The following is a 15,349-nucleotide window of genomic DNA, read 5'->3' as shown; positions in this document are numbered from 1 at the left end:
TCCCATTTCGACAATGCATCCACTATAAAATTCTGATTGTCAGTGTAATCCATAACCCTTCTGCCGTTTGGATATGCACTTCTTTACGATTATACCAACCCCCATGCCACCTACGTTCAGCTGATAAAAATCTCCTTCAGGTCCCAACAGTCAAAATAGCCAGGCTTGAACTAAAAAGGAAGCAAGTTCTCAGTAGCAGGTCCATCTGTTTGGAAAACCATCCCCATAACTAAGACTCCTGACCAATCCCAAAGAATTCAGAAAAAAATTAAAAACCTGCATTGCTTTCAAATCATCTTCCTTTTAACTGATTTTTCTTTTTCTTTTATTACTTATTTTAAAACATATACCCAGTCCTTGTGTCGCAAATGTAAACATTTTGAGTATTTATTTTCTGTTTTAACTATGTATGTTTATACTATGTAAACCGCCTATATCTCACTTTGTATAAATGGTATACAAAAGATTTTAAATAAATGGACAAAAATCACTCCCAGTGTGCAAAGCTGACAAACTTGCCCCAGACTTAAAGGTGTAATGCAGCAAAAGGTGGTTCTACCAAGTATTAGTCTGAAGGGGTTGAATACTTATGGCAAGCAGCATTCTTCAGTTTTTTAATTTTATTTTACAAAAAATGAAGAGAAATAATGAATTGAGACTGAAAATTTACTTTAAGAGCCTATTGGTTTGCAATAAACATACTGTCTGGAACAATCAGTGTGTCATTTGTAATCCACACAAATCTGGTGACAGTTTAGGCGGTTGATTACTTTTGCATCCCACTGTATAGCACTTAAGTGATGTTGGAGGGGGGGGGGGGGCCTGCCGAGGCAGCAAGAAAACGAAATTGAAAAAACTATGAAAGGAAAATTAGTTCTTACCTGTTAATTTTCGTTCCTGTAGTACCATGGATCAGTCCAGACAGTGGGTTGAGCCTCCTTTCCAGGTGGAGACAGACTAAAACTTGCAGGATGCCCTATATAAGGACAGAGCCTATCCTCTCACCCTTCAGTATAACGTATGTCAAAGCATAAAACAATAAACCCAAGAATAGGATCAAGCAAGTAACCAAAAAGCTCAACAGAGCAACCATAGATACCTATACGCTCTCGCATAAACTTGGTATAAAATAACCACCAAGGCTTCCGGTGTAAATGCTCAGTAATCTTGCACCAAGGAAAATATGAAAATCTGCAGACCTGCAAGAAAACAAGCTTCGAGAGGACAGAAGACAGACAGGGAAGGGCGTCTGGACTGATCCGTGGTACTACAGGAACGAAAATTAACAGGTAAGAACTAATTTTCCTTTCCTGTACGTACCCGGATCAGTCCAGACAGTGGGATGTACCAAAGCTTCCCTCATATAGAGGTGATAGGAAGAAATCCTAGAGTTCAACATGGCTCCATGGAACACCTTACGACCCAGGGAATCCAGAAAATCTATGGTCTTTACCTGGGGGGGTTTGATGAATGTAGTCTTGTCCTTTTTGATCTCCTTTGTGCTGATTCCACCACCACCGAGTGGTGAGGAAGTTGTGACTTCTGGTATCCAGGAGTGGATTGTACTAGGTAGGTACTGTCCATTCTCTTGTTTACTGCTGGAACAGAGCAGGGATGTTCCCACAGACGATGTTGTAGTTGTAAGAGAACATCATGTATTGGGATGGCTACTACCTGTTTTGGAAGGTCGACAAACTGGAGTATCTCCAAGGTTTGTTGTCTGGTATCCTGTTCTGTTTCTAATTTAAAGGGGATGGAGTCCGCCATCTCCTGTACAAAAGTGGTGAAAGTGAAATCTTCTGGAGGAGATTGCTTTCTGGGATGTGGTGGTGATGGGTCAGACATAAAACCTTCTGATGATGTGTCTGAGGCAGTGTCACTCCAAATATCATACTCTTGAGTTTGTTGTGGAGGTGCTAAAATCCTAGGTGGGGGAGGAAGGCCAGAAGGTCCTGGTAAGGGATCTTCAGGAGAGGAGTCCTCTGGATTATCCTCTTGGATTATATGGTAAAGAATCCAATAAATCCTGATATCTTTTCGTAATTATGTTATGTAGTGCCGACTCTGTGGATCCTGGGGCCCCAGGAAGGAGTGGCACCGTTGGTGAAGGCTTCAGCTTCGAAGATATTGGTGTCTTCGATGGTTTTCTTGTAGTCACCGATGTTTTTCCCGTTTTTCCCTGTGTCGGTGCGAGGGTGAAAATGGGCATCGGTGCCAGAACCGATGAAGCCATCGACATAGTGTGATAAGACAGAAGGTATCGACGTTGGAATAGACATCGAGGTCAGCAGTGGAATCTATGTCACTGGCATCGGGGTTTCCCCCGGCATTGGCGATGTCACTGGTATCGATGCTGCCATAGTCATCGGTAAGGTTACCGGCATCGGTGACGTCACCGGTGTAGGAGATGTCACTGGCATCGGCGATATCACCGGCATTGGCGTGGTCGCCGGAAGTTGGTCTTTTAGGGCTTGCATTACTGCTTCCTTGATAAGCATCGACAAGTCCTGTGGAATGGGTGGAGCGGTTGGCGCCGGGGAGGAGGAGACTATATCTCCTGTGATGGCTGTAGAGGTTGTACCGAAGTAGGCCCTGACGGTAGCGGTGTATCTGTGTCTTTGCCGCTTCGTGCTCGGTTCCCCCGGGGAAGGAGGTAACGGTGGTTTCGGGGCATGACGATGTCGATGTTTATGCTTAAGCCTTATTTCGGTTATTGACCTTAACGATGCCATCGACTGTGCTGGCGATGCTTGATCTCCAGAACCCTCCAGTCGACGTTTCTTCAGCAGGACTTTTTTTGTGACTCCTGCTGGGGATGATTTTGTCGACGTTGAAGGTGAAGGAAGGAGTTGTAGGTGAAAAAGATGCTCCATTTTTTCTTGCCTAAGTTTCCTTCCCTTCGGAGTCATTTCTTGACATTGTTGGCAGGACGAAATGTCATGTTTTTCGCCCAAACAGACGACACACTATGTGTGGGTCTGTGACTGACATGGTCAGATTACAAATCGGGCATTTTTTAAACCCCGAAGCCATGTCAGTATCGACAGCTGTCAATGAAAACTTTGAGAGAAAATTATCGTTTTTACTCACGTAAAAACGCTATCAATTTCTCACCGTCCGGTGAGAAAAGGGAGCACGAGATCCCTATGGGAGAAATCTTTGGAAAAAAATGACTTTCAGTCAGAAGTGAGTAAAGAAACTCACAGAGCTCCTGTCTCTGCGATGCTTACAGCAGCGCGGAAAAACGAAGACTAGAGTGACCCCCTGTGGCAGAGAATATCATAGCATGCTGGGCATGCTCAGTGGCCTCACAGTGCCAGTCAAAAGTTTCTAGAAACTTTGACAGAAAGTTTTCCCGCAATAGGGCTCTGTCAGTAACGTCACCTATATGTGAGGACTAGCATCCTGCTTGTCCTGGGATAATGCAAGAATTTGCCAGCAGATCTAGGAACGGAAGGCCCCAGCGATCCACAATCACCTGAAATGCCTTGGAGGACAACACCCATTCTCTCCTGGGTCCAGATACTCCCTGCTAAGAAAACCTGCTCTTACGTTGTCTTTTCCTGCAATGTGAGAGGTCGATATACTCTGTAGATGTCCTTCCTCCCATTCCATAAGTTGGTCTATTTCCTGCGACACTTGCTGGCTCTTGGTTCCTCCCTTGGTCTGACCCAGTATGGCATGTTCTTATCTCTTGGAGGAGAAGTCCATTACCTGCAATTAATTAAGTTGACTTAGAAAATAGCCACTGCTATTACTAGCAACAGTAGCATGAGACAGACTTAGATTTTGGGTACATGCCAGGTACTTATCGCCTGGATTGGCCACTGTTGGAAACAGGATGGACCCTTAGTCTGACCCAGTATGGCATGTTATGTTCTTATGATATAGGCCACCGTCCGGGTTGTCAGACATCACGTTGATCCTGCAGTCCTGTGGCTGAACTGCAAGCATGCCAACTGGACCGCCCAGGCTTCCAGGCAACTTATGTTCTAGCGGACTCTTCAGCATTCTAACACTCTTGGGCTGACAACTTCTGACATTGAGCTCCCCAACCCCTGGAGACTCACATCGGTCGTAAGTACCAAATAGGTCGGAGAGGACAAGGAAAAAGCAGCCAGGTCCAAACCAAGCCCAGAAGGAACTGGAGCGGAGCTCACAGACCTGCTCTCTCCTGCGGAGGAGTCAGTCAAGGGAGAACCAAGGTCTGGTGTCCCTCCAGCCAAGGCTGTAACCAACCCACGCTTAGCAAAATCTGAGGAAGACAACTCTCCCCTGAGCGTCCGAACAGCACTTATACATTAGAAGAAAGCCAGCTGAGAAGCCCTAATATGACAGGCAACACAAAGAGAAAGGTGCTTAGGCTTCTTGTTTACCGGCACTATGATGGCGGTAAACGTGCATCTGAACAGTTCAGCTCAAACATTTATGCACACAAAAATTAAACGCCAGAGAAGCAAGCACGGCAAAGCACATGCACAAATTGTGCTCCAAATTAAAGCGTATGAAACAATTCAAAATTTGTGTACACAAAAGGTGCATCCAAAACTGAGTGCACAATGCGTCAGCAGAGACGACGCAATGCGCAGAGCCGATTGCCTGTAGAAGGCAGCAAGCATGCACAGGAGCACGCGAAATTGCTGCTGCGGCTTGCAAGCAAAAAGCCTAACTGCAGGGCCTAGCCCACCGGGGCTGCTAAACCAGCCAGGCTGCTCAGTTCCCCAACCCCAACAGGAACGGGAACAAATGTCGGGACGGCGCACCAAGCATGGAGACTATAATCTCAAAAAAGATATAGCTGCACTGGAGAAGGTACAGAGAAGGGAGACCAAAATGATAAAGGGGATGGAACATCTCCCCTATGAGGAAAGGCTAAAGAGGTTAGGGCTGTTCAGCTTGAGGAAGAGATATCTGAGGGAGGATATGATAAGAGATATAAAATCATGAGTGGAACAGAATGGGTAAAAGTAAATGTTATTTATTCTTTAAAAAAAAAAAAATACAAAGACTAGGGGGCATTCCATGAAGTTAGAAAGTAGCACTTTCAGAACAAATCACTGTCCTCTTCCATGCAGAAGCTGGAGGAACTCTCCCAGCTGAAGTATCCCCCTCCAAAACAGAGGACAGCTTGGCCTGCTTAACAGAGGACGCACCTGCACTGTCAAAGGATGGCATGGCTCTAGTCTCACAGGGTCTTACTCGCCCCTTTTCACTAGGCTGCTGAATGGGACAGCAGGTCTGGTGAAGGAAACTGAAAAAATTCAAGGGACAAAGTCACATGAGCAGAAGAACTGGAATCTGGCCTAAAATCAAGAAAATCTATCACAGGAGTTTCTCTTAATTCATCAGGAGCAGCAACAAAATCAGACATGATCATGAGAGCACAGGAAAGACCCAAAATAGCTGCTGTTCCCACAGATGATGTGGCTTCAGACTCCCAGCTCTCAGAAGAACCCACAGGTAAAGAAAATCCTGCTGCTTTCCCTGAAGGAGCCAACTCTTGACTCCCAAGACTTTTCCTGCTTATTGTCTGCAATACCACATCTTTCACAACTTGAGCAGATGTCAGATCACGAATCAAGCCACAAGCAACGCAATGCCATGCATGGTCCGCAATAGCCCCCGAGAGAAAAGGGGCAGCAACCAAAACAAGCCACTTCAGGATCCAAAATCACTTACCCCTTCTGGAGTCAGTCAGAACCTAAGCTGCTGCCTTAATATAGTGCTTTGCATCTCACTGCTGCCTTTATTTAAGCAGATGAATCAGGAGAGGGAAGTCAGGGCGGGGGGGGGGGGGGGGGGGGAAGAGAGCCTTCACAGGGATCCTCCCTGACAATTTCATACACCCCCACCTCAACCAAGCCCCTTCAGGAGCTGGGGAGTTCCTGATGATTGACATGCTGAACTGGTATAACAACCCATAACCTAGCCCTAGGTGCCCTGAAGATAATTTAAAAAAAATGCTGCTTCTGAAAAATCTAGTTGTCTACCATGTTGGAAAAATACCTGGGAGACAATCCGGCTGCACCAGAACACAACTTCCTACCATCTGCTAAAGATAGAATACTAGTTTATACTGAGTTGCACCTCTTAAGTGCTCATGGTGATGTCACAGGAAAACTGTCCTCTCTCTCCCTCTGCTGGGAGGGGGAAACAACCTGCTTGTCTTGACTGGCGTAGCAGGATAAGGAAGAAGCATTTTAATGTTATATAAGTCCACTAGTAGCTAAGAACCCACATCAATAAAACATTAGAAACAGAAAGACCTCAGTGAATCATGTGGCGAATTAAAAAATCCTAAACTATATTAGTGTATCTAAAACCATTTCTAGTTTGTGAACATATTAAATCTTAAAATTACCCACAAAAAAACCACATGCAGTATTGTTTTTAAATGGGCAGAGATGAGACTTGCAGTTTTGTTTAAAAGTCTACTTACCTATAGTGTGTGCAGGTTTGACTGAACTGAGCTTGTTTTCATGAGGGAGACTTTCTGAGTTTCGAGTTGCAAGAGGCTTGGCTACAGGTGCTGTAGATTTTTCATTTGTCTCTCCTGTCCACCGCAGTGTAAACTGAAGTGTAGGTCCCTGAGAAAATGTTTCAAATGGAGGCAGCCTCTGCAAGGAATCAAACATTTTCCAAATTAAGCACATCATAAAGCTGAAACAATTTTACTAGGAATCAATGAAGGTAGGCAATCACAGAAGACAACCTGCATAGCTCCATTGTATTTTCTATTTATTTTGCTTGCTGTGGGGAAAAACTGATTATACTTGAACATGACTATTAGCAGTCAAACTCATGCTTCCAACCAAATGGGAAACACTGAGAACAGAAAAAAAAAGCTAGCAACTAATCTTAGGGGCTGATTAAGTCACTTACTAGTCCTTCCAACGAATGAACAGAAATAACATTTCATCGTCTGCATAAAAAAGACGAACTTAAAACAAGTAGGCAGCCCAGGGTGGGTTGTGGATTGGCCTGCCTTCCTTAAAAGAAAGGAAATGTAGGTAAGTAGTCTACTTCTCCTTCCTCTGCATTCAAGCAGGCCAATCCACACCAGTGGAATGTACCAAAGTTACTCCTGAAAAGGGCAGGAGACTACCCACAATCCCATCAGCACAGCACCTTCGAAAGTTGTATCCTCCTAAGCCCTCATGTCCATGCAGTAATTATTATTAATTTATTATTTAAAGCTTTTACTATACAGACATTCATAGGACACATCACGTCGGTTTACAAATAACTGAAGCAGGCAGAAATTACAATGAACACGGAAGGGGTAAGGGGAGCAGGCGAGAAAAGGGGAGAGGGGGAGCCAGGGGCAAGAACAGCGGGAAGGATAAAGGGCAGGCGAGCGAGAAATGACAGGAATAAACAATAATGAACAGTGCGAAAAACAACATATCTAACTATTTTCTTAAATGACAAAGTAAAAGGCGAAGTACTTATTTACATTATTTCCTTGGGACGTCTCCATGGCGGACAGAGTAAAGTAGATAGGGAACTGGGTGGGAGCGGTGCGAGAAGTAGGATGGAGAGGGTAACACCTGGAAGGCAGACGGGGTGTAAAGAAGGGGTGAGAAGAAAGAATGGTTGAGTTAGGAGCGAAAAGATGGAGGACGGCAGCAGATGTAAAGGGGGATGAGGGCTATGTTTGATTAACATCTGGGCAGGCTTGCCTGAAGAGCCATGTCTTGATGCCTTTTTTGAAAGTATGCAAGGAGGGCTCAAGTCGTAGATAGGGAGGAAGTGAATTCCAGAGGGTGGGGCCGGCGATAGTGAAAGCACTTTCTCTAGTATTGGTAAGGTGTGCGGTTTTGAGGGGTGGGGTGTGCAGGGTGCCTGCGAGGGCAGTTCTAGTGGGGCGAATAGAGGTACGGAAACATGGCATGTCCTTGAGCCATGCAGAGTTATTTTTATGCAGGGCATTGTGCAGGATGGTGAGGGTTTTGTATTGAATACGGAAGGGGATTGATAGCCAGTGAAAGTCCTTTAGTATAGGGGTTGTGTGTTCAGTCTTACGGGTATTAGTTGTAATTCTCGCCTTAGCGTTCTGTAGGATTTGTAGGGGTTTGATGGTAGAAGGGAGGCCTAACAGAAGGGAGTTGCAATAGTCCAGTTTGGAAAGGATGGTCGTCTGCAGGACTAATCGGAAATCTTGGGCATGGAGGAGTGGCTTCAGTTTGTTTTTGTTTTTTTAAGTATGTGGAGTTTGTAGAAGCCTCCTTTTAGTAGGGACTTAATGTGTGGTTTAAAGTTGAGGTGTTGGTCTAGTAGGACTCCTAGATCTCTTACAGAGAATGCTTGGAGAAAGTGTGTAAGGAAGACCACGTCACTGTTTGGCAAACCTCGACAGGAGACAACGAAGCTCTGTCTATGAACTGCCTGAGCTCTAGTGGAATGTGCCCTGATCTGTCTATGCAATGGGACATCTGCATCCACATAGGTGGCCGTGGTGACATTTTTCACCTAATGGGCTATAGTCACTCGCATTGCTGGTTCTCCTTGTTTACCCTACCATGGAACACAAACAGTCAGACTTCCTGAAAGAACAAGTAATCTTCAAATACCACACCAGATGCCACTCGACATCCAAGGCATGCAATCACACTCATCTCTGTCCCCGTCCAGCATGTGCAGAGAAAGACTGATTCAAATGAAAGTCCGAAACCACTTTTGGCAAAAAGGAAGATACAGTCATAATCTGTACCACCCCTGGAATCGCAAGTCTCTCATACCAGCTCGCGAATATTTTCCAAAATTTCCTGGCCCGGAGCAAAAGTAGAAATCACTGCAGAACCACCACCCTTCAGCAATAGAACCCTCTCAAGTGCCAACCTATAAGACAAAACAGAACCGGATCGTCGGGCCCCTGATGCAATAGTCTAAAAGGACTTTCCACCAATAGTCTCTGAAGATCAGCATACCACAGCCTCCAGGCCCAATCTGGAGCAACCAGAAGTACAGTTTTGGTCTGACTCACAATCTTCCGAATGACCCAGACTAACATTGGCTATGACAGGAAGGCATATAAAACCCCGCTCCGCAGCCTAACCTGAATGAAAGCATAGATGCCCTGTGCTTTCAAATTCCTTCTGCAACTAAAGAACCATGGTATCTTCGGGTTGTTGGAGCTCACCAGTAAATCCAGGTATGAGTGACCCCAGTGTGTCACTAAGAATTGAAAGACCTCATCTGCCATTCACCTGGGCCCAAGACTCGCTTGCTAAGGAAATTAGCCCTTTCAGGCAGATTCAGTACAGTGGAGCACACTATTAGCCCAAGTTTGGACACGCGTTTGACACGCTAGCTTTACCCCTTATTCAGTAAGGGGTAATAGCGCATTGAAAACGTGCGTCCAACCCCCCCCCCCCCGAAACTAATAGCGCCCGCAACATGCAAATGCATGTTGATGGCCCGATTAGTTATTCCCGCGCAATACAGAAAGTTACTTTCAGAAATTAATGCCCGCCCAAAGGCTGGCATTAATTTTGGCCGTACTGGGGAAGCGTACAGAAAAGCAGAAAAATCTGCTTTTCTGTACACCCTCAACTTAATATCATAGCGATATTAAGTCGGAGGCCCCAAAAGTTAAAAAAAAACAAAGTAAAAATTAAAAACAACAAATAAAAAACAAATTAAAAAAAATTAAAAATCGGCCCGGAAGACGGACCCTCAATTATGCCGGCGTCCGTTTTCCGAACCTGTGGCTGTCAGCGGGTTTGAGAACAGATGCCGGAAAAATTGAGCGTCTGCTGTCAAACCCACTGACAGCCGCTGCTCCTGTCAAAAAGGAGGCACTAGGGACGCGCTAGTGTCCCTAGTGCCGCCTTTTACCTCGGGCCCTAATTTGCATAGGCCACCCTCCTGAATCGCGCGCCCAGGAGAGTGGCCTGTGCGCTTGCCAGCTCTCCCGCGCGTTTTTCTGTAGTGGCCTGATTGTCCTTCCCAGCAATGTGGGAGGCGGATGTGTCTTGGAGATGATGTTCTGACCACATCATGTGCGCATCTACTTTCACAGACACCTGTTGGTTTCTGGTTCTGCCTTAATTCATATAGACCACAGTCATGGAATTATCTGATGTTATCCTCACTGCTTGAGCTTCCAGCCGTTCAGGAACCTCAAAGCATGCCAGTCAAACTGCATACGTTTCCAACCGATGGTCCACTGCTGCTCCTCGGGATTCCACTGACCTTGCACCACCAACTCTCGACAGTGAGCCCCCCAAACCCAGAAGGCTTGCATGTGTCGTGAGCACTAACCAGTCTGGTGTCTCCAAGGAAAAACACTTTGAGATGATCCTGCTTGTAACCAACACTGCACCTGGAAGCTCACCTCTAATGGTAAGTGGAGTCTCACTGTGTACTCCTGCGACTTCCACTGGGAGAGCAACATGCAGTGAAGGAGCCACATGTGCTCCCTTACCCAGGGGACTACGTCCAATATGGCTGCCATCAATCCCAGGACCTGCAGCTAAGACCACACCATCGGGCAAGAGTGTCTCAGGGCCTGAACGTGAATAACTAACTTCTGAATGCAACTCTCCAGCAGAAACACTCTTCCCTGCTCTATCAATTCACACGCTGAGATACTTTAGCATTTGAGACAGCTGTAACCTGCTCTTGGCCAAGTTCACAACCCAGCTTAGCTCCAGAAGCAAGATCACATTGGGAGATACAAGTGACATCTGCACTTTTGGCCAAATCAACAAGTCATCTAGATACTGATGGACCAGAATGGCCTCCATGCGCAGAGATGCCACTACCACCACTATGACCTTGGAGGATCCTGGGCACAGTAGCCAGCCCAAAGGGCAGGGCCTGAAATAGATAATGTCCCAGAACAGTAAAGCATAGGAAACAGTGTTCCTGGCAAATGGGAATATGTAGCTAGGCCTACATCAGGTCAAGAGCTGTGAGAAATTCCCGTTTCTACTGCCATTATTACAGAAAGCAGAGTTGCTTACCTGTAACAGGTGATCGAGGACAGCAGGATGTTAGTCTTCACACATGAGTGACATCAAATGGAGCCCTGACTTGGAAAACTCATGTCAAAGTTTCTAGAACTTTGACTTGGTCAAATTGAGCACACCCAGCATACCCTATACCACACGTCCACATGGGGTCCCTCTTTAGTCTTATAGAATTAATCATAAAGCAAAAATTAGAGAAATTCAACTCTGGGGTGGTGGGTGGGATTAACATCCTGTTCTTCTCAGACACACCTGTTACAAGTAAGCACCTCTGCTTTCTCAGAGGACAAGCAGGATGATAGTCCTCACACATGGGTGAATCCCTAGCTACAGGCTGTCCCCCAACATCAAAAAAGGGACCAGACACCCAAACCAGGTACCAATGGTCACAATAATAGTGCTGTTGGTAACAAGAGGGGGAGACAGCTTGAACCCAAACGGGCCCTAGGCAAGAAAGAGTTGGGTTCTACATCTTGTTTTGAAGGACAGACTGACCAAACGTATCGCATTGGCCATCCCTATCCAAGCAATAGGATAGGGATGACCCTAACTCCATGTCGCTACTCCCAGATCTCCATGGGGATTGCTCATAAGTGGGCCACCAACGCTGCCTTGGCTTTTACAGAGTGAGCCTTAAACATGGCCCACAAGATACAGTCTCACCTGGGCATAACAGAAGGAGATGCAGTCTGTTAGCCAATTCGATAGCATCTGTTTGGCAACGGCAATTCCCAACCTATTTCTATCAAAAGAAACAAAAAGTTGTGGACTGTCAGCTCCAGTTAGAAGGCTAAGGCTCTCTTACAGTCCAAACTGTACAGGCCTTGCTCACCTTGGTGCGAATGAGGCCTGGGAAAGAATGTTGGCAGGACGATGGACTGGTTAAGATGGAAGTCTGTCACCATCTTAGGCAGGAACTTAGGATGGTCTTGTGTATGCATCCTATCATGGAAAAATTAAGTGTAAAGTCGTTAAGTCACTAAGGCCTGGAGGTCATTGACCCTGCGTGTCCACCACCAAAAATATGACCTTCCAGGTCAGGCACTTCATATCACAAGAGTGTAGCGGCTCAGAAGGAGCTTTCATCAGCTGAGCTAACACCAGATTGAGCTAACACCAAGACACAGTGGAAGGCCTTAGGGGAGGCTTTAACTGAAGCAGGCCCCACATGAAGTGTACAACTATAGGCTGTACAGAGATGGACATACCATGGTGGTATGCGCCAACTGCACTCAGATGAACCCTAATGGAGTTGGGTCTTCAAGCCAGCTTCTGAAAGGCGTAGAAGGTAATCAAGCAGCTTTTGTGTGGAGCAGGAGAAAATCTAGGGCCTTCTGCACACTCCACACTGAAAACCTCCTCCACTTCCAATGGAAGGCTTTCTAGAAGTGTTCAGGACCTCAAGACACATCCTCAGAGATCAAGTGGTTGCAGAATTACCCTCTCAACATCCAGGCCATGAGCGACAGGGCCTGAAGGCTGGGATGCCACAACCTGCCTCGATATTGTGTGATGAGATCCGGGGGTCTCCAGACTGACTGATCAGTCTCCAAATGGATAACTCCCGCAGGAGGGGAAACCAGACCTGTCTCAGCCAAAGAGGGGCTATGAGGGTCATAGACCCCTTGTCCTCAAAGTTTCAAGAGAGTCTTTGCTACCAGTACAATCTGATGATATGCATAGAGAAGACCCTTGCCCCAATGTCAGGTGAGGGCATCAGAGGCTGGTATGTCACATGTCCTGTACAAGAAGAACTGAGTAACCTTCTTGTTCCAAGGCGCTACAAACATTCACATTCGGGCTTTTCCCAAAGGCTGAAGATCCGATTCACGAACCCTTGGGTCCAGAGACCATTTGTAGGGTCTGAAGCCACGACTAAGTCTGTCTGCTAACACATTCTCTGTTCCGGCCAGATACATGGCCCAGAACACCTTCCTGTTAGAGAGGGCCCAGGATCATATCTGAACTGCCTCCTGACACAGAAGGTATGAACCCGTACCTCCCTTCTTGACACACCACATCGCTACTTGGGTGTCGGTTTGAATCAGGGCAACTTTGTTGAACAGCTGATCTCTGAAAGCCCAGAGTACATACCTGATTGCCTGGTGCTCCAGGAAACTGATTTTGCAACTGCATTCCTGGGCAGACAAAATATCCTGAGAGCTAAGCCCATCGTTACATGAGCTCCCCACCCCAGGATGGACACATCCGTGGTTAGGACAATTTGGATAGGAAGGTTTCGAAAGGAGATCCCCTGCTCCAGATTTGAAATTACCTGTCACCAGGACGGACTCCCAGAGGGGCGGAGTGACTCGGATGTTGTCCTGGAGGCTTTGTGTGGCCAGATGCCACTGCAACCTCAGGGTCCATTGAGCTTTCCACATGTTCAAGTGTGCTAAGGGAGTGCTGTGAATTGCTGCGGCTATGTGGCCCAACAACCTCAACATGTGCCAAGCCGACATCTGCTGGCTCTGTTGAATTTCTGCCGTGATGATCATCAAGCTAGTGGCCCTTGTTGAAGCAGGAAGGCCTTGGCCTGAGCAGTGTCTAGAAGGACTCCTATGAAGTTCAATTGAGGTGACGGGCTGAGATAGGACTTTGGGTAGACAAACCCTAGTGACTCCGGATGGTTAAGCGCTGAACCTGAAGTCCTTTACCTGAGAGGTGATCTTGACCAGCCAATCGTCCAGGTAAGGGAAGACATGCATTCCCATCCTGCGCAGGTGCACAGACATCAAAGGCAGGCTTTTTGAAAAGACAAGTGAGGCTGACATGAGCCCAAATGCAACACGTGATACTGGAAGTGCGGTTTTCCCCACCACAAATCTGAGATATGTCTGGTGAATGAGGAAGATCTCAATGTGGGTATACGCATCCTTCAGATCAAAGTGCCCAGGGAAATCTTGAACTTATTTTCTGAGAAATCTGTTCAAGGCCCTTAGGTCTAGGATGGGGCGGAGTCCTCCTGTTTTCTTTGGAATCATGAAGTACCTGGAGTAAAATCTCCATCCTCTTTGCCCGGGTGAAACAGACTAGACTTCTCTGGCTGTTAAGAGGGAGAAGAAAGCAGAGTTGCTTACCTGCAACAGGTGTTCTCACAGGACAGCAGGATGTTAGTCCTCACATATGGGTGTCAACATCAGGATGGAACCCAATCACGGAACAGTTTTGTCAAAGTTTCTAGAACTTTGACTGGCACCTACTAGGCATGCCCAGCATGGCACTAACCCTGCAACCAGCAGGGGTCCCCCATCAGTCTCGTGTATAGCAAGAAGTACGTTCGAAAAATAAAATAAATCGCAAGCGAACCCAACTCCGTGGGGTGGCGGGCGGGTTTCGTGAGGACTAACATCCTGCTGTCCTGTGAGAACACCTGTTGCAGGTAAGCAACTCTGCTTTCTCACAGGACAAGCAGGATGGTTGTCCTCACACATGGGTGAGAAGCGAGCTGAGGATACACGAGCAATGCACCAAATGCACCCAAAGACGTGCAACAGGCACAACAACAGAGGTGGATTTGGGTAGGAGGGCATCCTGAAAATCAGAACGGGTTGCTGGTAGGATGTTGGGCAGTTAAGCTGAGAATAAGTTGTGTAGAACAGACTGGCCAAAAATAGAATCTTGCCTGCCAGCTTATCTAAGCAATAATGGGCTGCAAAGGTATGGCGTGAGCTCCAGGTCACAGCCTTACAAATATCAATAAGTGGCACCGAACAAAGGTGTGCCACTGAAGTTGCTACGACCCTAACAGTGTGCTTTCACATGGTGTTGTAGAGGAATGCCTGCTTGCTGGTAGCAAAAAGATACAGTCCGCCAACCAGGAGGAAAGGGTCTGTTCCCACTGGATTTCCCAATTTGAAGGTATCGAAAGAAACAAATAATTGAGTGGACTTCCTGTGGGCTGACGAGCACTCTAGATAAAAGGCTAGGGCATGTTTGCAGTCCAGGGAATGTAGAGCCTTTTCTCCTGGGTTCGAATGGGGCCTTGGAAAAAAAAGTAGGTAAGATGGATTGATTAAGATGAAAATCTGACACTACCTTTGGTAAAAACTTAAGTGTGTGTACGGAGGAGCACCCTGTCATGCAGAAATTTAGTGTAAGGTGGGTAGGTAACTAATGCCTGTAATTCACTAACTCTGCGAGCGGATGTGATAGCGAGAAGGAAAATCACTTTCCAAGTAAGATAGTGGAGATCGCAGGAGTGAAGAGGCTCAAACAGAGATTTCATGAGCCATTCTCAGACCATGTTAAGGTCCCAAGCACGGGCCTGAAGACACAATGGAGGTTTCAGGTGGAGCAAACCTTTCATGAAGCGTGTGACTAACTGTTGTGTCGAAATAGATACATCTCTCACACCGTTGTGGAAAGCGGCT

At 46.5% G+C, this 15,349-nt stretch overlaps 1 protein-coding gene across 2 annotated transcripts in view; it reads right to left on the bottom strand.

Moving 5' to 3' along the window:
• SUZ12 (SUZ12 polycomb repressive complex 2 subunit) overlaps positions 1 to 15,349 on the bottom strand; it is a 309,933-nt gene that overhangs the window by 49,356 nt on the left and 245,228 nt on the right. For both annotated transcript variants that reach the window (XM_029600710.1, XM_029600711.1), the window contains one exon: positions 6,440 to 6,617. In XM_029600710.1, the coding sequence (XP_029456570.1) occupies positions 6,440 to 6,617 (178 nt within the window). The remainder of the gene's footprint in view (positions 1 to 6,439; positions 6,618 to 15,349) is intronic.

This window comes from Rhinatrema bivittatum, chromosome 4 (assembly GCF_901001135.1).
Source record: "Rhinatrema bivittatum chromosome 4, aRhiBiv1.1, whole genome shotgun sequence".
NCBI classification, from domain to species: Eukaryota; Metazoa; Chordata; class Amphibia; order Gymnophiona; family Rhinatrematidae; genus Rhinatrema; species Rhinatrema bivittatum.
Note: the sequence above shows the minus strand (reverse complement) of the source record. Positions and strands in the feature narration are given on the sequence as shown.